The sequence below is a fragment of the Hypomesus transpacificus genome, chromosome 12, assembly GCF_021917145.1.
Source record: "Hypomesus transpacificus isolate Combined female chromosome 12, fHypTra1, whole genome shotgun sequence".
NCBI lineage: Eukaryota > Metazoa > Chordata > Actinopteri > Osmeriformes > Osmeridae > Hypomesus > Hypomesus transpacificus.
The window spans coordinates 381217-403457 of NC_061071.1; the positions used below are offsets into that span (position 1 = coordinate 381217).

The 22241-nt window shown below is 43.8% G+C and overlaps 1 protein-coding gene across 16 annotated transcripts; it reads left to right on the top strand.

The window, feature by feature from the left end:
- Window positions 1-97: 97 nt before the first annotated feature.
- Window positions 98-20094, top strand: LOC124474561 (target of Nesh-SH3-like). 16 transcript variants are annotated; one of them, XM_047030826.1, is made up of 24 exons: window positions 98-304; window positions 3892-4071; window positions 5105-5173; window positions 5264-5396; window positions 6276-6457; window positions 6771-6823; window positions 7605-7641; window positions 7837-7917; window positions 8104-8163; window positions 9261-9449; window positions 9690-9767; window positions 10414-10599; window positions 11193-11258; window positions 12500-12574; window positions 14108-14176; window positions 14440-14565; window positions 14708-14797; window positions 14897-15106; window positions 15593-15698; window positions 16582-16661; window positions 17660-17689; window positions 18168-18326; window positions 18438-18560; window positions 18730-20094. In XM_047030826.1, exons 1-24 carry the CDS (start codon window positions 217-219, stop codon window positions 18843-18845), a joined length of 2586 nt encoding a protein of 861 aa, XP_046886782.1. In that variant the 5' UTR covers window positions 98-216; the 3' UTR covers window positions 18846-20094. The 16 variants fall into 16 exon arrangements, with proteins under 16 accessions (XP_046886782.1, XP_046886784.1, XP_046886786.1 ...); XM_047030828.1 differs by lacking the exon at window positions 12500-12574; XM_047030830.1 differs by lacking the exon at window positions 9261-9449.
- Window positions 20095-22241: the final 2147 nt, after the last annotated feature.

Genomic DNA, 22241 nt, shown 5'->3' on the forward strand with positions numbered 1-22241 from the left:
AGAGAGAGAGGGAGAGGGAGAGCATGCAACGTTCACCCCACCAAGAACAGGACGTGGGGGGTTGTGATGTCACAAAGTCCCCTCCCATCTGGGTCTGCTATAGATGCTGCAGGTCCGGCCATCTCCTCTCCACACCCTTGTTTCCTCGGACGGTGCTGCTACAAGTCCTAAGAGAGCTCCTCGTCCTCCTCGTCCAGAAAGACTCTTCTCGTCTCCATGGCAGCCTCCAGCATTCTCCTGCGGCTCTGCCTTCTGTTCCTCACAGGGATTCTACTCACCTGCATCCCTGCTCAGAGAATCCGAGGCAAGTGCACCGACAAACCGAACATGTCCAATGTTGCGCAACGTCCTGCTGCGGTCTGTTGGACCGTTGTGGGTTGAGCTGGGACGTTTGTGTTTTGTTTTTGTGAATGTGTTTTCCTCTGCAAGGGGTTCTGTACCGCTGCAACGTTTTGCTGACTTTGCATCTCCTCTGTCTTTTTGAGATATGGTCACCGTGGTGTGTTGCTGGTCACAAACTGGGGGCTTGATGCTCCTGTGAAATGAATGTGAATTACATGCAGATAGAATCCTAATCACATTTTGTTTTAAGAAACTTTAAAAAATTCTTAAAATGTTGGTTACCATGTGAATCATGATCTTAAAGTAAAACTTTATCTGAAGTATTGACAGCATTATTGTTTGTGAAAATGCAAATATATTGAAAAATACAGAGAACCTGTTTTGGTGGCAGCAGATAAATGAAAAATCAGATCAAAGAAGTTAATAAGGATGTGTTACCAGGACAAAATGATCTCTAATTCATCCTTGATGCTGCAGAAGTCCAGAAAATGTTTATCTTTTGTTAAGGAATGACCATTTGGATGAAAGTCACAAGGAATCCACTTTGTACGATCTCAGTTCTCTCTCAGTGAGTCATGTTATATTTTAAATAACATCAATTCACATGAACGTTACCTCACATGCAGCAGCTACTGTAGCCAAGATCAACATTGCCTTTAAGGTGTAGTGTGTCTGAGGTGATGTGCACTGGTGCATATGTGCAGTTTTGACCGTACAGTATGTCTGTACATCATTTCATTCACAAGGAACGTTTGTGCAAGACAGGACGAGTACAGAGGTTATCGTTTTACTGGAGTTTGATCTGCTCCTTGTTGTCTCCGGATGTTTCCATTGATGCCCTTGAGGGTTTCTGTTGGATTAGGTACAGTTCTATGGGCGTGCGTGAAGCCCTCTGTGACATGGCTTGTAAAAAGGGATAACATTTTTTTTTTTTTTTTGATAACCGGAAAAGTTCTAAAAAGTTTGTGAAAAGAAGATTCTTCCCTCAGATTAATGTTTTATTGGTGATTACAGCGGCTTCAAACGACAGATGGCTTGCAGTCTTATTACTTTCTGAGCATAAAGAATGCACAGCATGCACATTTAAATGGAGCGTCGCCATGGAACCGTGACTATTTTCAAGGACCTTGGTGTCATCTCAAGATAATCTCAGGGACTGCACAGTGTTCAAACGGAAATCTGTGATCAGATTGTGTGTTTCCTCAGATAACAGGGCACGAGTACTCAGCACGGGGCACCAGGAGTCACTAAGCAGAACTGATAAAGAACTGTTTAGTCAAATGTGCCGCTGTCCGCTAAACAGTATAACTCGGTCTGCAGCTGGGAGCGTAGTTAGCCCTGGGCTTTTCATGCATTGTAAAACTTAACTGGGACAGTTCAAAGACTGGCGCCTGGATGACACACACACGTGTTGTTTTTACTACTTGTTCTTATCAGTCCAGGGAGGTGGATGAGTGGGGTTCTTCTGGGGGGTGGTGGGGTGGGGGTGGGGGTTGTAGTCTAGGGGTCCCAGTGTGTGTGTAGCATAAATGTGCGTGCATGTGCAAGGAATGTGCTTTTGTCTGTGCGTGCGTTGCTGCCCATGACAGTCACCGTAGCCAAAATGTACTCAAAAAACATTCATCCCAGAGGGAAAGAAAGCAGCTGTAGAACTGTGACATCACTGGCATACTAAATGTGACTGGAAGATATACTGCAAGCCTGGAGTACCTGAGCGGGTGTGGATTTATGTCCCTGACGAGGCATGAGGCTACATGAGAATTCGTTTAAACAACCGTTGTCTGTGTATGTACTGTGAGGGGCTTTTGGTCGAGCGTGTGTGTGTATCACTTACAGAAAATACCTTTTGGGAGATATTCAAGGACCATAAAAGGCACTGAACAAGTTTAAATGGTTAATAACTCCTTTAAGTTGTGCTTATTTTAATACATTAGTACTCAACTCACGATGAAGACACATCGTTGTATTGGAAAGATTTTGTGGACAGCTAAAACAATGTTTGCCAGAGGATCTTGTGCACACAGGAGAGTTTTCACTAAACCCCAACCCTCCAAGGCCGGTTATTGTTCATTTCATGGCATTTGGAACCAAACCAACGGTTCTGTTTTCACTCGTGATCAGCTTCATGCTAGTTTTACTCACGGGTCAATCAGCTGCAGTTGGAAACATTTCAACTGTGAAACACAACGTCTGTGCCAAGAATGAGCTTGCATGATTACACACGTCTTGAGTGTCAAACCCGCCAAGAGACCGTGTAGGCTTTCCCATAATTTGAGTAGGCCACAGGATGCCAACATAATCTGCAGAACAAACATCCTAAAGAAAACCGAAGAGACAGAAGAAGGACCTACTTATTATCGGACACGATCCGGCTGGGAAATTAGGGTTGGCCTACTCCCAAACATTCTACCTTCTTGCTTTTCATGATCCCCATGCAACGCAAAGGGCTCATATGGCTGACCTCAGCTGAAGGTAAAACTCCACGTGAATCTTTTATAGATGTTGGTGGATTTAAAATCAAACTCTCCTTGATGGAAAGCATCAGTGGCTTGTGAAACTTTACGTTAAGTCACAACCCATAGCATAATGAGACAAAAAATGCCAAATTGAAAAAGTTGAAAGATTCAGTTGATTAAAATGAGGAAAAAACCCTTGACAATCGCTGAATCCCTTGTCAACAAAGTCAGTCTGAGGCAACAGTTTTGTTTGGGATGGATAAGGTGGTATTCAAGGGGTACTTTGTTTACCCTGGACTGCAGAAAACGGTAGTGCTGTTTTTCCAAACAAACTAAACAAGCAGCCTTTTAAACTCATCCAAACCAACAGTTCCTGGCAACTTTCCAGTCGTCCTACCAGCTATTTTGTTTGCTTGATACTTTGCCATTGTTAAAGAGTTTAGGAGCAAACACTTGTAATGAAAGAGGTCATATTCCATGGGTTCATCACAAGTTTCCCCTTTGAATTACAGTAATTAAGTTATCGTCAAAGCTTAATTAACACAAATGGTTTGGCACCTTAGGGTGTTTTTCTACAGTATTCAAGCAGGCAGCTGATTGATGTGTGTGGTGACACATCCACAACAGAATAATGTTTCTTAAAGCCGACCCAAGCTTCTTTATGTGGCTTTTCAAGCCTGGTTTTCATGAGCTTTTAAGGGGCTCTTTAACTCAGTGTAATCAGTCAAGTTCCTAAGAAGTGTGGATATGAGCGGAAAAGGAGAGCTTCTCCCTGCTGAAGAATGTATTTCTGGGACTGAATGATTCCAGGACGGGACGTTTAAGAGATTTCCACTGACAGCTATTTAGCCTCCGAAACCTAGAGAAACCAAGATCTGGAAGATCCCCAAACCTAGAACCCCCATCCATCCTAACAACATTCGTTGCAATGTGAACTAACAATAACATATACAGTGTCTACAGTATTTATTTTGTCCAAAGTCAAAAATGTTCCAGAATGCATTGTTGTATCTTGGGTAAAAAAGAAGAAAATAAATAAAAATGATTTTGAGACAATGTATTTCATTTAACACTATCAACCTTCTCTCCATAGTAAGAAGACAGAACATGAAGGTTCGGATCAACGCCACCGGCGACACCATCATCCTGAAGTTTGTCCGCCCCAACCCTGACGTCAAGCTGGAAGGCTACATCCTGGGCTACGGCAGCAGCATGTTCTCCAAACAGTTCATCCAGCTGCCAGAGAACGGAGAACCCTACGAGACTGAAATAGGTGAGACTAATAGGAGAAATATCCACGTTAAACCTCTGTCACGTACTTTGGTAAAGGACCAATGCAGGATTTTCTACACATTGTCAGTCGATGACTGTGCTACCCACCCCATTTTTATTTTATAAAGATAGATTCCTTTATTGATAGGTTAAAAGGATATGTACTAAACCCTTTTTAGAGATATTGGTTGTATTCCATCCATGCATGCATCCATCCATCACAATGAGTCACACACGGCCTTTAGACCCTTTCCATCACCATCCTGTCAGAAGTAACTCATAGTTTGAGGCTTTTAAGAACTACCTTACTGTTGTTACTTAGAACACTAGAATTACTTTCATGCTTTGGTATTTACCACATGAAAGAAAGCTCTTGGAAAACTGATAAGTATGAAGTATGAATTATTCATTCATACAATTCTTTAAAAGTCTTTCAAGCTGTAGAACAAACTTCAAATCCTCCCAAGTTTGCCTTGGCATCTTTGTCCATTCAGTACTTTTCTGTACTCTGAAACTGTGTGGACAGTTACAGTTAAAGATAATAATTAACGTTAACTTAACGTTAAACTACAACATGATTTATGAGGGGCCTTTAGGTCAATGCAGGAACGTGTTTTCTCTTGCCATGGATAAAGGAACTCCATAACAAACATGCCGCATCCATGAGCTTTGAAGTAGACCAGTAAGGAGCTAGGACATGGATAGAGTTTAGCACCCGACTCTATGAGCGAAGCAACACTGTTTGTTCAAGGAAAACCAGCTTTTTGTTTCCCTGCTTTCTACTAAAGCCTTTCAGTTGTGCCGGCAAAGTGCACGAACGAAGCACACATCATCACTATAGAGATGATTTGTGACTTTGCAAACTCAAAACACTGGTATCAGTTTCTCAGTATAGAACTGCTGATGGAGACTCCTCTTAAATGGAGCAGTATTAGTTAGATAGACACTTCTCAAAGAACAATTATTCTGTTGGTTTTTGATCGGTTCTGATGCTAATTTAATTTAACTGAGTGTCTGTTGCTAAACCCTTATAGATGCAGAGCCCAAGTATCTGGTTGCTGTCCAGCCTATTCCCACCAACGATGTGAAAAAACATTGCACAGGTATCATGGAAACATTCAGATGTAAAATGTTTAGCACGTGGACCAGAGGCTTGTTCAGTGTATGACCTTTGACCTCTTATGTCCTCCTAGGAAAGGTGAACCTGGAGAAACCCCTTCACCTGGTAATCGGCTCCATCACCCCTACCTCTGTACTCCTCTCGTGGGGAAACTTCCTGAAGACGCCCTTTGAGGGCAACATCATGAACGATTGCCTGGAGGATGGGTGAGTGATGGTGAACAGCCAGTGGCCGGTCTGGTTTCAGTTAGACGTAGCCTTCGTAAGCCAAAGCTTTCCGTGGAAGCGTCCACATCCAATCGATCACAGGAAGGATAGTTCATGAAAAGTCTGTTCAGGGGTTGCAACAATCATCTCAATCCGGCTCCATCTCTCAGATAGATATTTTAACACATACTGCAAACAGGCGTGGCCAGTGCAAACTTCCTGGTTTTGTGATGTTATAAATAACAGTTCTACACAATGTACAGAAGTAATTACTTTCTCTGAGGAGGTAGGGTGTGGTGAGATTAATTTATTGACCACTGCAGGTGTGTTTGTGAGTTGAGTAAGGATTCATGGGACACACTGAAACACTTTTCCACTTCTTAGGACATTCTCTGCCTACGTTGAGGGTTTTTTCCCCAGTTGAACAGGGAGAAAGTTGGAAAAGATATTGGAAATCTTGACCTAAGCTACAGCTAAATGTGTTTTTGTGTTAATAAAACCTAATGTCAGTTCCTCTTGTTAACGGTTTGGCTGTTACGGTCAAGTCACAGCAGACAGAAAACATGTGAGGGAATTGTAATGGGATTGACAGACAAAGAAAATGTGGATTTGGGATATTCAAGCCAGGATTAACAGAATATAATGACTGGCAGTTTAAAAAGTAAAGGTAAAAGATACCCATCTGAAATGATTAAACTTTTATTGGTGTGTGACTAGTATGTGTGGCAGAGTGCAAAGTGTTCAAGTTGCCAGAAATAGTTGTAAAGGTTTAGGTTTGTTTCTCTGGTGTCTGTGGATTGGAGTGATCTCTACTAAGACTGTGCATGCTCCCCTACAACAAAATGACTAAATGTCAAATGTGACCACTTCCGCCTACAGACACTACACCATCCGATACAGGGAGAGGAACAGGAAGTGGATCTACCAGACATGTCCCACCAGTGACACAGTGATTGACAACCTTAAGCCTAACACACCCTACGAGTTCGGCGTTCGGCCCAACAAGGAGGACCGCAGCGGGATGTGGAGCAAACCGGTCATCCACAACACCAACATGGGAGGTGTGTCACATTCACGTCTCTTCATGGCCAAACCGGTGGATGATCCAACTCTGTCTCGTTAGGACTAAGACTTACTGGGTGTGGTGATTGTAGCTTTCATTGAATCAATGGTCTGCTTACAAAACACATGCAGCAACAAGAGTTTTTCTAACAGCAAACTGGGTGAACGCAGTACTGTATGCAAAGTGTGTTTTGAAGCAGTTGTCATGCTCCAAGCTAAAAAGAGACACGAGAACAGAGGTCATGTCCACATTATGACCCTGTCTTCCCTGAATCACACCTCTTTTCTTCATCTGTTTCTTCTTGTTTTCAGACAAAAGAATCCAGAAACCTTACAAGCTCCGGACTCCTATTGCGAAGCCGATGGTATGTGCCGCCTCGCTTTGTCGCTCGTAAACTTGAAACATAAAGATTGTCTGTGTTTAGTCACTTTTACAAGGCATCAGAGCTCTGGACAGGTAGGCGAGTGCCCTGTCTTTATGGTTGTTCCCAATAAAGAGAGGACACCACCACATGTTGAATACATGTCGCAGCACAGATGCATGACCCCCCCCCCCTCCCCCCCAAGTCGACAAACATCTGCTTTTCCCTCACTGACACCCCTCCCAGTCCCAGACCACGAGCAGCCTGACAGATACTTGAACCTGGGTCAAGGAGTGTCACTCTCACTCCCCAGGTCTGGCAACAGGGGCATCTTAAATCAACACCCTTTGGACGGTGTCTTTTCCAACCGCTGCTCTACATCGCTTTCACGAGGCTGTCTCGCCTTTTAGGTCACAAGGCCTGACTTGCTTTGAAGTCATTACATGGATCGCGTCCTCCCCTCGGAGTGTGTGTATGCTTTGGATGTTTTGTCTTAGCTTTGTGTTTAATAGGATGCTTTGAATGCCAGACCTTAAGAGACTGGGGAGACTAGCAAACGTTGTGTTGATGAAATATCTCCACCACCAAATTATGTGTGCTCACTTCAGAACTTGTAAGCTCTGAAGAAACTCTCATAGAGGTTGTCAGGAGAGCCAAAGCATTCGATGACCACATTAATAAAAAATAAAAGAAAAACTATCCATTTGTTATGCTACTCAAACTTTTACACTGGTCCTACGTATAAATACCACAGACAACTAAATATATGTATTCTGCTTTTCAGAAAGAAACTCCACGTTCCCTGTTCCCCCCTCGTCTTGGTAAGTGTTGATTTTATCTCTGGAAACTAAAGTTTAAAAGGGAATATTCGAGGAGATTTCAATTTCATAAGCCTTGCTCCAGAAAAGAATGTTCTCTGTAACCTGTTTCAGGTTTTCACAGCAAATATAGAGTGGCCATACTCCATGCTCTTGCAGTGTCTAACCGTCATATTTCTATCTCTGTAATCTCCCTAGCATTGCACAACAGGACGCAGCCTAGAGTTCATCCTATGCTCAAAACCCCAGGTTTCCCAGGAGCACCCAGGACTTCTTTTGGTGATTACTTTCTCTCTCACACTCCTACAGTCTCAACCCAACAGTCTTTTCTCTAATTCAGGGTTGTTCAGGGACTGTGGCCTCGAACCCATCCTCTCATTCTCTACTGATACAACTCTGCTGTGTCCACAACTAGCTTAGTATTGTTTTCCTAACCAGACACTTATAAAACCTTACTTTCAACAGCGCCACCAGAGAGCCAGCAGGATACTAGACCTGTTCCCAGCTCCAGTGAGCCACAATGGGGTAACCACGAGATTCTCATTTCAAATCTCACGGCTTTAATCAGTCAGTCACCATCGCTTGGCTCTGGTCATTACGCTGCTGCTGGGATGGGGGGGGGGGGGGGGGGGGGGGGGGGGGGGTTGAGACCGGCTGCTTGGCTGCATGCTGGCATGCCTTGAGCCCGCTGAGAAAGTGGTTAAGTCCAGAAAGCCTTGGAGAGGATGGCACAGGAGTGCCCCAGGTGGAAACGTGTGTAAGTTCTCGTTCTGCCAGCCTTCACAGTCCCCCTGTTGGGGCTCAAAAGGCAGCGTTCAGGACTGTGACTGCTTGTTCTGTGCTCGCTGGCTAGTACAAAGTTCATCACGTCGTCCATCGTGCTTCATTGTTCCCCCCCCCCCCCCTCCCCCCGATTCACATTTCTTTTACTCCATCTTCATCGTCAATATGACCTGACCACCATGAACATCCACTGCCTTCTTACTTTCTCCTCATGTTTTCTCCTGTGTGTGTGTGTGTGTGTCTGTATACACACTGTCAACCATCATTCAGTTCCATACCTCTTCATCCCATCAGCGAGTCTCCATCTGTTTACATTTTCTGTATCTGTATTTTGGTCTTTTAAAGATTTCTATTTTTGCACTTTCAATTAAGTGACCGTGTCCAGTGTGACTTCAGTCTGCATGTCACCAACGCATGCCAAAGATGCAGACGTGTTGGATTTTCCCTCTCTGGAAAAGCAGCACAAAGTCGCTCTGCAGTCTCCACACCCTTCCACTGTCCCTTTTCTGTCCGTGATAATGTCTTCAAGTCTCTCTTGAGGGTTTCCTATGAGATACAACATGATTATGGGACTAAAACAAATCAATTTGAAAAATCTTAATGTTTTGGCATATATTTTGGCATTTTTACAACAATAAAAAAGACAATTTTGTCAGAGATCGGCATTCAAATAACCTCTCCTTAACTTTAAGAGCTGATGAGGGGGTTTTGATGCCTGTCCAACAGCTGTACATAGACGGTTCACATGGATGCAACCAAATCCTCCTAAAATCCTCTCATGTTCAAAAGCAAATCTGGTTCCCATAATGGGTGTACCTCTCTCTTCTCTCTCACTCCAGACAAAGGAAACACTATTAGAAATGCTTCCTTCCAACCCGGACACCTTCCTCCAGTCTACCCCCACCATCAGCCTACCACAGCCCCCAGTACCGTCGCCCCTAAGTCCCCTCTGAATGACAAGATGCTTCAGGGATACCTTCAGCCCAGGGCACCCTCTAGTGACACAGACAAGCCACGTAGCCCCTCTGGTAATTCCTATCTTTTCAACTTCAACTTTTCCTCCCCACCTGCAGTGTTTTCATGGGTATCAGACGTAAAGAGCAGATGTTCTGCAACTGCGAGTCCAATTTCTTGTTCTGTCAAAGATGAAAGTACATAGTCAACAAAAGAATATTGAGTGCCGTTAAGACTGGCGCTGGACTGTCTTCCCTGACTTCTCGTGGTGTGTAACCCAAGCTATAGATTAAAGCTTTCTTTTACCCATACAGCTCGCAGCGATTCCTGGAAAGAAACATCAGTTCTGAGACTTTCCCCGGGCAGAGAGCGAGCCAGTAATAATAACTGGGGTAACCGTGATGTCATATCATATGAATGCTCTCACATCCTCCATGTCTTCCTGGCGTGGCTACGTTGTCTGTGCCTGCTACTCTCTGCACCATCACCATCTTGATCCACAGCTTTCTGTTGCTGTCTGTCTGACCTGAAGCAGATCATTTTGTTCACAGGAATGGTTGTGGAGAGCAAGGCACCTTAATTGCACCTGTACACACACGTCATCCAGCATAACCCCCATGTGTCTGCATGTCTACACAATCTTCCAGTCATGGTTTCATTCTGCCGCTAGGGTCCATCAGCTTATGACTGTGAATTCTAAAGATTGTGAGAGCTTAAAGTGCTTTGAAATCATGACATATCATGGAGTGGTAACATATTTAAACACGATACGTACGTACAGCATATCAAGTGTAACAAATGATCGACTCACCGTGAATCAATGAGTCAGTCGTTCATTAAAGTTCCCACTTAAACTTGACAGTCACACCATCCCTGAAGTGATGCCGTCTCCATCACTAACAACATCATGTCATCGCTGAATGCTGCGGCCGTGGCTTTAAGCACACTGCAATGGCACCGTGGACGGTTTTTAACCAAGATGCCACCAAAAAAAGATGGATTGTAACAGACATCCTGCCGTTGTTTTTGATCCCGTAGGTCCAGGCAGCCAGGGAAATCCCCCCTCGACCCCCCTGCGGCCTCGCGGCCCAGCCGTTACCGTGGTTGCCAGAACCATGAAGCCTCCAGGCAGAGATCGCCTCTTTCCCTTTAATAACGGCTTCAGACTACCCTCCTCTCTTCCTAGGGCCAGTAACTCATCCCAGACTATGGGCACACCAGGGGGTAACGGATTCCTTCTCCCCCCCTTCTCTAGCTCTGCTCCTTCCTCTTCCTTTTCCTCAAAATATCTCCCGTAACCAACGTGTGGGTTGACTGGAACGCTTCCAAACCTTTGTGTTTACCCATCGTGTTGTATTTATGTCAAACCAACCCCAAATGTTGTAAGAAATAGGCACAGATTGAATTTGCAACGGTAGTTTTGAGAGGTCTGGTTGCAACTCAAGACATGTAAAGCGACCATCGGTCATGCTTTGACATCGCTTGACAGAATTTGAGGTAGCGATTGGTCACGGGTGAACCATATGTTCAAAAAAACTGACAAGAGATTTAAAACAGGCTTCATAGGAGGGACTGACATTTCCTGCCACGTTGATAGACTGCATTTATATTCACATTGTAAGATTGATCCCCACACAAGATTCAGAGGAGAACAGGATTCTATGGTGGCTTGTCATCACACAAACACAATCTTTTGACCCTCCTTTCATGCTCACAAAGTATTTTTGCTGGATTTTTCCGTCCAGGAGACAGATGTCTTATCTTATCAACATGGTGACCAAGTTCTTCCTTCATAACGTTCCCTCTTTTCCCAACAGCAAACGGAGAACATCACAAGGGACTCTCCCTTCCCAAACCAGTCATGTGGTCCAGACTGCGAATGGGTAAAAAAAGAGTTGATTTTTCATTTGTGTCTCTCATCCATCATTAACATGCAGCCGTTGCCGTGGCAGCACCATCTTCACCGCTGCCCCATGCCGGTGTCCTTCACTTCCGCCATTGTGTTTGTTCATTAATATCTGTTTGTCCATTCGTCAAACTGTAAGTCTGTCCATCCATCTGTTTCGTTGCCTCGTTCCTTATAACTTGTTTCTTCACTCAAACCGCTTTGGTGCTGTTGCAGGCTTCAAAACATGCAAGGGTTGTCAGATGTCTGTTGTCTTACTGGAGGGGTGAGAATCAGCAACACATTTGATCACTTGTGATGTTGGGAAAGTTTGCGTTATTTAACAATTGGTTTCATTTTGTTACGAAACTGAGGGAGTTTCAGAGGCCTTCAGAAGCCCTAGGGGGCTGTCTGGATGCTGCACCACACGACATCCAGCTGTGAAACTGCTTCACAACCAATCAGCAGCTGTTAAACTGCTTCACAACCAATCAGCAGCTGTTAAACTGCTTCACAACCAATCAGCAGACCTTCCTCTTACACTTTCTTATGGTTAGGTGACTCTTAAAACTATTCTTTAGTCTCTGATTTGCTGTACCTGACACATTCCAGTACATAAACCCTGAAAACATAAGTGTTAGTTTAATATAATTTACCGTAAATACTATGTTGGTACTAGTTTTAACTGACAGTGAAATAAATATTCTCTGTCGAACTTGTTGAATATTGGTGGCTAAAGCCAGGTCCAGTTTGCTTGATTTAGTGGGACAGTAGACGTTTCAGTGTTTTCCCACAGCTAGGAGTGTTTGCATGACTGTGCATGTCTGCACTGTTTATGTGCTGTTAGCATGGGCCGATGTCTGTGTCGGGTGCCATCGCGCTTCATCCATTTTGTACTCATAACCTGTTGGTTTCATGTTGTGATGATATGTGTGCAAAAAGTACTATATGCAAGTGTTACGTGATGTACATATGATGGTATTTAAGATAATTTGTGCTCTTTTACGGAATGTAAAATGATTTTTTTTAATGAGTTATGAAACTATTTATTTATTTTTTAAGAACGTTTCTTGAATTGAGTTCTTATCCCCTTGTAATTATGCAAAAACAGTGGAAAACCCAGGGAGGATAAACTCAGAGATGTGCTTGATTAGATCAGATATAACTGCTGTGTTTAGGTTGTTCTTTTTCCATAAGATGAAACGGGACTAGATCTTAATGGCAGTGCTTTCTCTGCAGCAAACAACTCACTATTGGAAGACAGTAAACATCAAGTGGGCCAATCAAGGCCTTCAATTGAGGACCAGTTGTTTGGTAAAAGCATGAATCCAGTCTGTTTGCACTAAAAACTATTCTCACTCCATGCACTGATTGGCACTGCAGTTGTATACCGCCCACTTTGCATGATTGGCTCCTGTTGGATGTTTAAAGTCAAATCTCTTTTTGACCAAAATATATTTTGAAAACGAGCCTTTGGAAAATACTTTCCACTTGGAAAGTATGCAGTTTCCTAGTCTGAAGCTTATTATAAAATATTTTTTATTTAAATACTTTAACGTGTTCCTCACCAAGCTTTGCACTTTTTCTCGCCACAAAGACGTAAAGAAACAGACTTTTTTAATAGCACCACCCCTGTAATGAACTTGAAAACTCTATTGGAGTCTCAAATGTTATTTTAGTCTATTTTCCTGGGTACAGTCCACATGCTTAAGGCTTTTTGCTTCTTGCCTGATTGCAAGTATTGGCTTTGAAAGAACAATAAGCTTTAGAGGGTTGTGCATTGCTGCATAGGTGCCAATGTTTACAGAACCCTCATGCAATCAGGAGAGCATGGCTCCCATTAGCATGTTCATCAGCTATGGAATCTTATGTTTGCTTATGGTTACAAAATTGTGTTTGTATGTATTGGGCTTACACATTGAATTGGTTACAATTATTTGTTGTCATCACATGGTGCTTTAGGGCATTGTGTGTGCAATGTATACTTTCATTTTGCAGGAGTGCACATTGTGCACAATGTATTGTGTGTACAAAAAGGATTTGGGTTCGACAATGTCTTGAAACACAATCCCAGTTAATAGAATGTTGCTGTCTTGAATGAGAGAAGATACATCGTTATTTCTTTATTTAATTTTTTTCTGGAAACAGAGAATTCCAACAAAACAGTACTGAGTGCAAACTGGAATCGATTCAAACATGGATGTCTACCCACATTTTTTAAAGCAATGCCCCCATATTGTTTCACGTTACCTCAAATGTTTTTCAGCCCTCCAGTTGCTTTCATGTTTCGGGTCGGCATTTATTACATGTTCTGTTGGAGCTGAAACAACCTCTTGATTAAAAAGCAGGGGACCTCTCTGAACCAGGGAGATAATTAGCACCAGGTTTTTCACTTCTTTTCTTCGTCAAATTCAGAAAATGCGTGTAACCTCATGGAATTACATGCAATTGTCCATGTCTAAAGGTTCATTGAGCCTAGGGGAACTGATGCACTGTAGATTTTCACTGTTGGGTATAATACGTTTGTTTTCATGTTTTTTTCATAAAAATACACTCAGGGCAATTATTTTTTTGTTGTTGGTCTAAACCCAATACCATGTGACATTCTAGAGCAGGCAGTAAAAGAGTATTCCGCTGTTTTTCATTCCGAATGACCTCATCAAGGCAAAAACACTCTCCTCAGACATACTGTAGACCGATTCATCTCAAACAACCTATCAGACAGCTGGCCTTGCCTGTCAGGTCTGGGGTCAACACGTTATGAAGGTTTAAAATAGAGGAGGACATATGCAGCTTCATTATCAGGCTATTCTGCCGCTAAGTTCTGTTTTTATCACTGTGTTTCAGGGTCCCCTGCTCGCCCTTCTATACCTGTCAACAAGAAGACCAATCTGGTTGGCAAACCAGGTGACATCGGTAAGAACAGGATAAACAAGGCTTATGTTTGTTGTTCACCTCATTTTTACTGTACCCACAATGTCTATAATAACCACCAAGATGTCTGTTCTCCTTTCACGTGTTTGATCAGGAAGTTAGCTGATTGTGATAAACAAACACAGCTTTCGTATTGTTCTGAATCCGTATGAAGGATGGCAATGCAAAAGGCAAACGTTTTAAACTGAGGAAAATCAAGTTTAAGAGTGTAACCAATTGTTCTTGCCAACCTCCATTGACTGCAGACAAATTGAACGGCCTTAAACAAACCGACATGGCCTCTGTCCTCAAACCCAACTTTCCATCGGTGACGGCCAAGCCTGCCAAGCAAGAACGCAAACTCACAACAACAATAGCACCAGCTGTTAATGGTAGGAATGTTCCCAGAGTAGTTTTGTCCTACACAAGATCAAAAGCTTTGGCCTGAGAAGACAAAAACATCAGTTTTACAGAACTAAGACAGGCTGGTCAAAACGCAACGCATACCAATTTACTCTTTGGTTCCTCTCACAGTCAGTCGGTTCGAAAGCTGGGAGAACTCTTCATTGTTCAGTGCTTTGCCGGCTTCTGATGTCGACGCCATGGGCAAAAAACGCTTTGTGGGTAAGAGCCTGAACTGGTGATCACAGATCACATGGTCTTTCCTCTGGCGGAATCTTTTTAGGTGTAGGAGTAACATTTCCTCTCTCTCTCCTCTTCAAGCCCCTCACGTTGTCTACAAAACAGACAAGAAGCCGGAGGAGCCCTGCTCCATCACTACCTCCCTCAACTACTTCCCAGAGGAGGAGGGTGGGGAGCAGAATGTGACGGCTCCTCCCAGGTCTCCTCCGTCCAACCTCACGGTGGTGACGGTGGAGGGCTGCCCGTCCTTCATCATCCTGGACTGGGAAAAGACGGACAACGACACCACAGGTGAAATGAAAACATGATGTCTGTGGGGGTCAGATGGCTGAGCGGTTAGGTAATCGGGCTATTAATCAGAAGGTTGTCGGTCCGATTTCTTACCGTGCAAAATGACGTTGTGTCCTTGGGCAAGGCACTTCACCCTACCTTCCTCGGGGGAATGTCCCTGTACTTACTGTAAGTCGCTCTGGATAAGAGCATTTAGAATAAATGTCTAAATGCAAATGTCTGGAACGATGCTGTCTTGTGCACCTCTTGGTGCCCTGCATGTCTGAGACATTCTCCAAGAAAAGATTTGATGTTTGGTGTTTCGGTCTTTGCGAACAACCTGGGCTGAGATTTCTACAGATTAGTTGGCGCAGGATTGAACTAAAACACTTCACCTGAGTCAGTCTTAAGTCCTGATGTGGTTGAAGTGTATGCTCAGGGATAGACTGCTACTCTGAAGTCGAAAGTCTTCCCTGAACTCTTGTTGACTTGTTGTTTGACCTGCAGAGTACGAAGTCATCTCCACGACTAAGGGCCCAGACGGTGAGCAGGTGTCCATCCTGACCACCAACCAGACTCACACGGCGGTGGAAAACCTCAAACCAGAGAGCAGGTGTGTAGAAAAAAAAAATACACACCAACCAGTGTTTGAGAGAGATGGATACGAACAGTAAACCAGTGTGTTCTTCCTGATTTAACATCTTCTCACCCCAACCCAGAAGAGGTCAGGACCCCTGGGATCTGATATCCCTACAATTTATTAGTGACATTAGTTCAGCTATGCACATACGGCTCACCTCTCTGGGAGTCGAGGTGGGAAATGACAATGAACGTTAGTCAAAGCCTTGTTTGTTTTCTTTTGCTATATTTGATGTACCGTAGCTTTTCGGGTACACTGAAACCAATGATATGGAAGGAAACCCATTATACTGACAGGCAGACCAATTCCAGCACACCTCAAATAGTTGCTAGAAAGTAAGTACTGTTTTAGCCGTGGTCTTGTGGAGAGAAGGATGTCCATAGCAGGCAGCCACCACGCTAGCTAGGTTTTTCATGAGCCTGAACAAGGGAGTATATGACACTAAAGAAAGTGATAGACTATATAAACCAGGTCTTCCTGCATAAAGTGGAGAACTGGAAGCTGCATTTTTCATATGGAGGAACCATTAGTAGGACCATTAGGTGCTTAAGTTCTTTGCCTGCTACATCTGGAGAAAAAAGATCGGTGTTATGACGAAGCATTTGGAATATGAGCCTATATTCTTTCCTCAGAGATGGAACAAGCCTGAAAAATAATTTCCCAGATTTCCATCAGATACCTGTGTCCAGTTTAATACTGCGATATTAAAGGAAAAATTATAATTCACTAAAAATAATAACTTTCAAATGGAAGGGAGAGAAAGTCTGTGTTTTGGAGCAAGCTGGAGAAGGTTGTGGTTCTGGAACCTCTGTGAGGTCAACTGACGCATGATACCCTTCCTGCTCTCATCTTACAGCTATGAATTCAAGGTGAAGCCTAAGAATGAGCTTGGCACAGGACCCCCAAGTGAACCAGTGTCCTTCAGCACAGAATCAGGTACAGTAAGGATCAGAGCTACCCCATGCTGCCCACACCACTGAGACTTGTGTTGAAAAAGCCCTACTGCATCCATATGCAGTTTTGTAGGATGAACTGTAATGGAAAGCAAACATGGAGCGCATTCTTGTTCACTCATGCTACACACACACACACACACACACACGCACACACACACACACAGTCAGCCGTAGTCATGTCTACGATCCCCCACTTACCTTTGAGGACTCTGCAACAAATGGCCTCTTATTAAGGTAATGATTTCAGCATGTCCCTTCATTTTCCTAACCTTGGCTCCCAGTTCCATGTAAACCTACTAAGACCTGAGGAGGGCGGGGGGGACTGATGATGTGCCAGCAACCCTCTGCCCTTGAGGGTAACAGCCCATATTCCCTAAACAACATATCATAAATTAATGCAGAGTCGGGAGTTTGGTCGTTTTTATGTTCCTGGGAGGACTCCTCTGCAGGGCCCGTACTGGCCTGTGGAAGCTGCCACACGTGAAGGACGAGGAGTTTGTCAGCAGATGAATTGTCTTGCGGTTCCTGGAGGCTTTGTGGCTCTGTGGGGAGTTTGAGGCTTGTTTGGCCCAGCAGACAGAGACCTCTTGGTCTCAGAACATGATATCAATGACAATACGTGAATCATGAGTTTTCTTTTGGCAAGACTGAAAAGACTTGTGCCTGTGTCTTCAGGCATGTGTGTTTCCAAGCGGGGAAGAATTTGCTGATTGTTTAGATTTTTTTTAAATATCCAGGTAGAATTGTTTGGACTGGCATACACTGTAGCTTTGGATTTATTTCAGTATACCTTTGTTTTCTCTCTCTCTGTGTCACTTACTGTCTGTCTGTTTTAACTTTCTCTGTTCTGTCAAATGAACACTGACTGGAAACTGAACCATAACTCCAACCCTCTCTAAATCTGTCTTCCCTTCTCTCTCTCTCACTCCCTCTCTCTCTCTCTATCTCTCTGTCTCCCTCTCTCTCTCCATCCAATAGCGGACCCTCGGGTGAGCGAGAATGTGTCAGGTGAGCCTGCTCTCAATCCTTTCACACAGATGACAGGTTCCACCATATCCACCAAACACGGCCAGCTTAATGAGGGCTACTGGCACACTCACAGTCTAGCGGAGGCTCACGCCTCGTGGCTGTCCAGTCCAGCTCACTTCCTCCTCACCCAATCCCCAGCCAGACCAAACATTTACACAGCAAATGAGGGCAGACTCTTTTATTTTCATTTAACCCGGCTTAAAAAAAAGGAATAAGGACACTTTAAGAGACCTGGATGCATTGAAAAACTGTGGGTAAAGGATGTTCTTTGTGGAGGAGATGAGTTAATAATTAACCAAAAAAAGAAGGTGCTGTTTTTTGCTTTATTTGTTAGAATCTGTAAAATGGATGAGTTGGGATTGTGCACATCAAGCTTTTCTGCACACAATTAACTTTTTTTTTAAAGTTCTAACCATTATCCTTTTTGCGATGGTTTACATACTTTCTTTCACTATAGGAAAAGACGCAATATGGACCCAGTTCCCCTTCAAGACGGATTCTTACTCTGACTGCAACGGGAAGCAGTACGTGAAGAGAACCTGGTACCGGAAGTTTGTCGGTGTTCAGATTTGCAACTCTCTGAGATACAAGATATACCTGAGCGATTCCCTCAACGGTGAGTTCACTGTGAAAAAACCCTGGAACATTCCAAGAAATCAGCCTCAATTAAAGTTGTTCAAACCATGCTACTGTACCACTTGAGTACCCATACCCTGGTATCTTGTAGGTAAGTTTTACAACATCGGAGACCAGACAGGTCATGGGGAGGACCACTGTCAGTTTGTGGACTCTTTCCTGGATGGGAGAACAGGAACACAAGTGAGGGCTGACCAGTTACCAGCCAGAGAAGGTATGTCTTTGGCATTTTTCTTCTCAGAAATATATATATTTTTAAGACAGGGGTGAGGGTTCTGCAGCAAACAGCAAATCCCCCCCCCCCCCCCCCCCCCCCCCCCCCCCCCCCCCCCAGACGAAGTAGGTTATTCAAAAACAGATGGTTTGGGTGTTTTGTGTTTCAGGGTACTACAGAGCCATGAGACAAGAACCTGTTAACTTTGGTCAGATAGGAGGCAGGTCTCACATCAACTACGTCTCATGGTATGAGTGTGGAACGCCCATCCCTGGCAAGTGGTAGGACCCTCTGCACCCTGGGAGAAGATGTATATCCCACAGGCTGGACTGGTGACAGGGTGGTGCTGTTGTCTCCAGTCTCTGGATGACGTGTATCCCTCTGTGCCACACGGAACCCAGACTTGTCAAGAGAATTGTACAGAATCTACATGTCAGGGAGTTCGATTGAGTGCCTTTGTAACATTTAACTGCAAATGTGGCTCCTTTCACTATTTATCAATCATGGCAAATGAGACAAAACCGATAACGACAAACGGAAGAATTACAGAGATCGTTGTTACTGTCCGCAGTGTGTGGCAACAAACATACACTAGATATATTTTTTAGATAATGGGAAGCTGGCTCCCTAAAATTATTTTGATAACTTGTATGATATTATTTATCAAAGTTTCTGATGCCATATATTCCTTGTATAGCCCACCAGTGTGACAGGGATTGGTATATAATGCAATGCTTCTGCTGTAAAGTGTACCAGCTTACACACTTCCATCAACAGTGACTGTTTAAGAAATAACGGTACAGAAAACAGGGAAAGAGTCAAACTTTTTAACACAAGGTTTTAGCTCTGACATACCTCCATGACTCTTAAACGCAGGACAGAGAAAATATGTTTCAATAATCAATAATGATCAATAATGTTTACATAACTTCAGTTTACATTTCATCATCAAACTCATCAACATTCACATACAGTGGCAGCAAGAACATTCAGTGACAGACTCACTCAATGTCATGCATAAACACAGAACGTCATGTACCAATTAAATACGCCTCCTTCATTGGCCTTGATATATGGGGTGGGTAGAGGCTGGAGGTCGTAACACTTGCGATTTGCACAATATAAATGTATTTATATGTATATGGAGAAAAAGTATTTTTTCAACTACTTTTGCTAAACATTTCCTTAAAATGGTCATTTGTGGCATTTAGTACCCTTTAGTAGCCTTTCAGATATGTGGGCAAACTGTAAACGTAGATGCATCCACACCAGTCGCATGGATGGAAAGTTACATGCGTGTGTTAGTCCATCCAAATATTTGGTTGTACATTGTTGTGAATCTGTGATGATTCATGAGAATCAGAAGGGGAAGGGTTTGTTGAAAAGTGACACCGTTTTGTACAGAAATACTCTTCTGTCTCATAAATGCTTGCAGATAAGTGTCTTAAGCAAATCTTTTACATGAAAATGGATTGTTGTTTTTGATATGTACGTCCATTCTTGTATCTATTTTCAATAAAACAAACATTTTGTACATTATTGTTCTTATTGGGTTTCGGGGAACTTATGGAATTCCTCACTTCAGAATCAGAATGGGATTTATTCATCATGAAAGCTTGCATAGACAAGGAATTTGCTTTGGCAGGAAGGTGCGTACAATGAACATATAAGAACCTAAAATGTAAATATGTGTACTATGTATACTAAGGGTACATAAACTAGCAGTACTAAGTGGAATTAGAATTAGATACAATGTACAATGAGATAGGGTTAGACAATATCAAAATATAAAATACTATTGTTTCTCAGTGGGTTTTGAGAGAGGCGTTATGAAAGCTTCGCCACCATCACTCCCAACACACACAGCCGGCTGGACTTTCCCTCAATGTCAGACCTGGCCGCAGGTCCAATTAGGAACATCAACAGTGATCCATGGATTACCACACTTTTCCAGGCAGAGAAAGAGAGAGTGAGTGAGAGAGTGAGTGAGTCAGACAGACAGAAAGTGAAGGAGAGAGAGAGAGCGGGAAAACGACAGTGATCCAAAAGCCAAACTCAACACAGATATTCTTCGAATCCATCGAGGTGGTGGTGTTGAGACTGGGAGGAAGGGAGGGGAGGACTTCTATAACTGCCTCTGGATGTCTTCATACGTTTTGCTAAAGAAGGTAATGGTCTGGGGGTGAAAACAAATGTCACTTCAAGGTGGAACTTAGTCTCTGATAGACGAATAACTTAGGGGCCTGCCACCACTCTCCCTCTCTGTCTCTCTGTCTTTCTGTCTGTCTGTCTGTGTGTCTCTCTCTCTCTCTCTCCCCCCCCCTCTCTCTCTCTCTCTCTCTCTCTCTCTCTCTCTCTCTCTCTCTCTCTCTCTCTCTCTCTCTCTGTCTCTCTCTGTCTGTATGTCTGTCTCTGTCTCTCTGTCTCTGTCTCTGTCTCTGTCTCTGTCTCTGTCTCTCTCTCTCTCTCTCTTTCTCTCTCTCTCTCTGTCTGTCTCTCTGGAATGGTTTGTGGAATTGTGAGCCTTCTTGTTTTGCAAGGAAAGTATGTCTTTCCTCCACACACACAACCAACTCAGTACATAAATATTTATTGGGAAAGCATTGACAGTATCACATTTTTGGAACATCGCAAACTGGATCATATCCCTCAAAATGCTGATGTGTAGGCTCAATATAGGAGGTATCATTGTGTTTACAACTCAGTGGTTAATCACATCAGAGGTGCTATGAGGATGGAACATACAGCATGTCAACGGAACTTGATATATCACCTTTTGAATCGGCTCACACGGATGGTTCTAGAACGTTCGCGTTACCACGGTAATCAAATGAATGGGTGAGGGCTCCGTATTCTTAAATTACTCTCTAAAAGAAAGTAAAGCTGGTTGATCGGTCAAGGCCAATCTTGACACCAGCAAAGACATACTGAGTCAAAAGAAGGAACTAAACAGCTTCCCCCCTCGCAAGCGCAACAGAGAGCCACTAGGGGCAGACCAGCACGGTCACGCTACACAACGCACTGCTCCTGACATGGTTGTAAGTGGCCGAGTCGCACCACACTGGCCACCCACACAGGGAACTCACAAACCCAACACAGCTGTTTCAACAACAGGCCAGTCTCTGTAGATACTGACAGTTTCACATGATGGGCTGCTTCATGGCTGGCCAGTTCTCCATGGTAGGAAAAATGGGGCAAAACTGTGGTGCTTGGCCAGGAAATTAATGCAGCAGACTAATGATCACAAGCTAAATTTGGAGTCTGGAGAGTGCGAATGTGCACAGCGAAGGTCAGAACCACATGGCCCTGTGGATCGCTTATGGATGGTTGGATTACATCACTGGGTGATGACAAGAGCTCCTACTTTTAGGCCATGCATGTGTTTGAACATTCAGGGGATGGGATTCCTTGTGTATTCACAGGACGTGATAAAAACTCATTTTCTCGGGTATTGACATGGCCAGTCAGGACACGGCCGCAGGCAAACGCAGGACAGACTGCTGGGAGTTGTAGTCCACAGCCAGATGGAAGCACTCAGTCTGCAGGAGCAGGCCTGGACACCGGGGACCCTCTCCACCTCGGTGTCACTCCCATCTCCCTGCTTCCTGGAAAACGTTGGTTGATGGAAGCCAGTCTGATGGAGTGGGGGGAGGGATGTCTCTGAAGCAACCCTGGGGACTG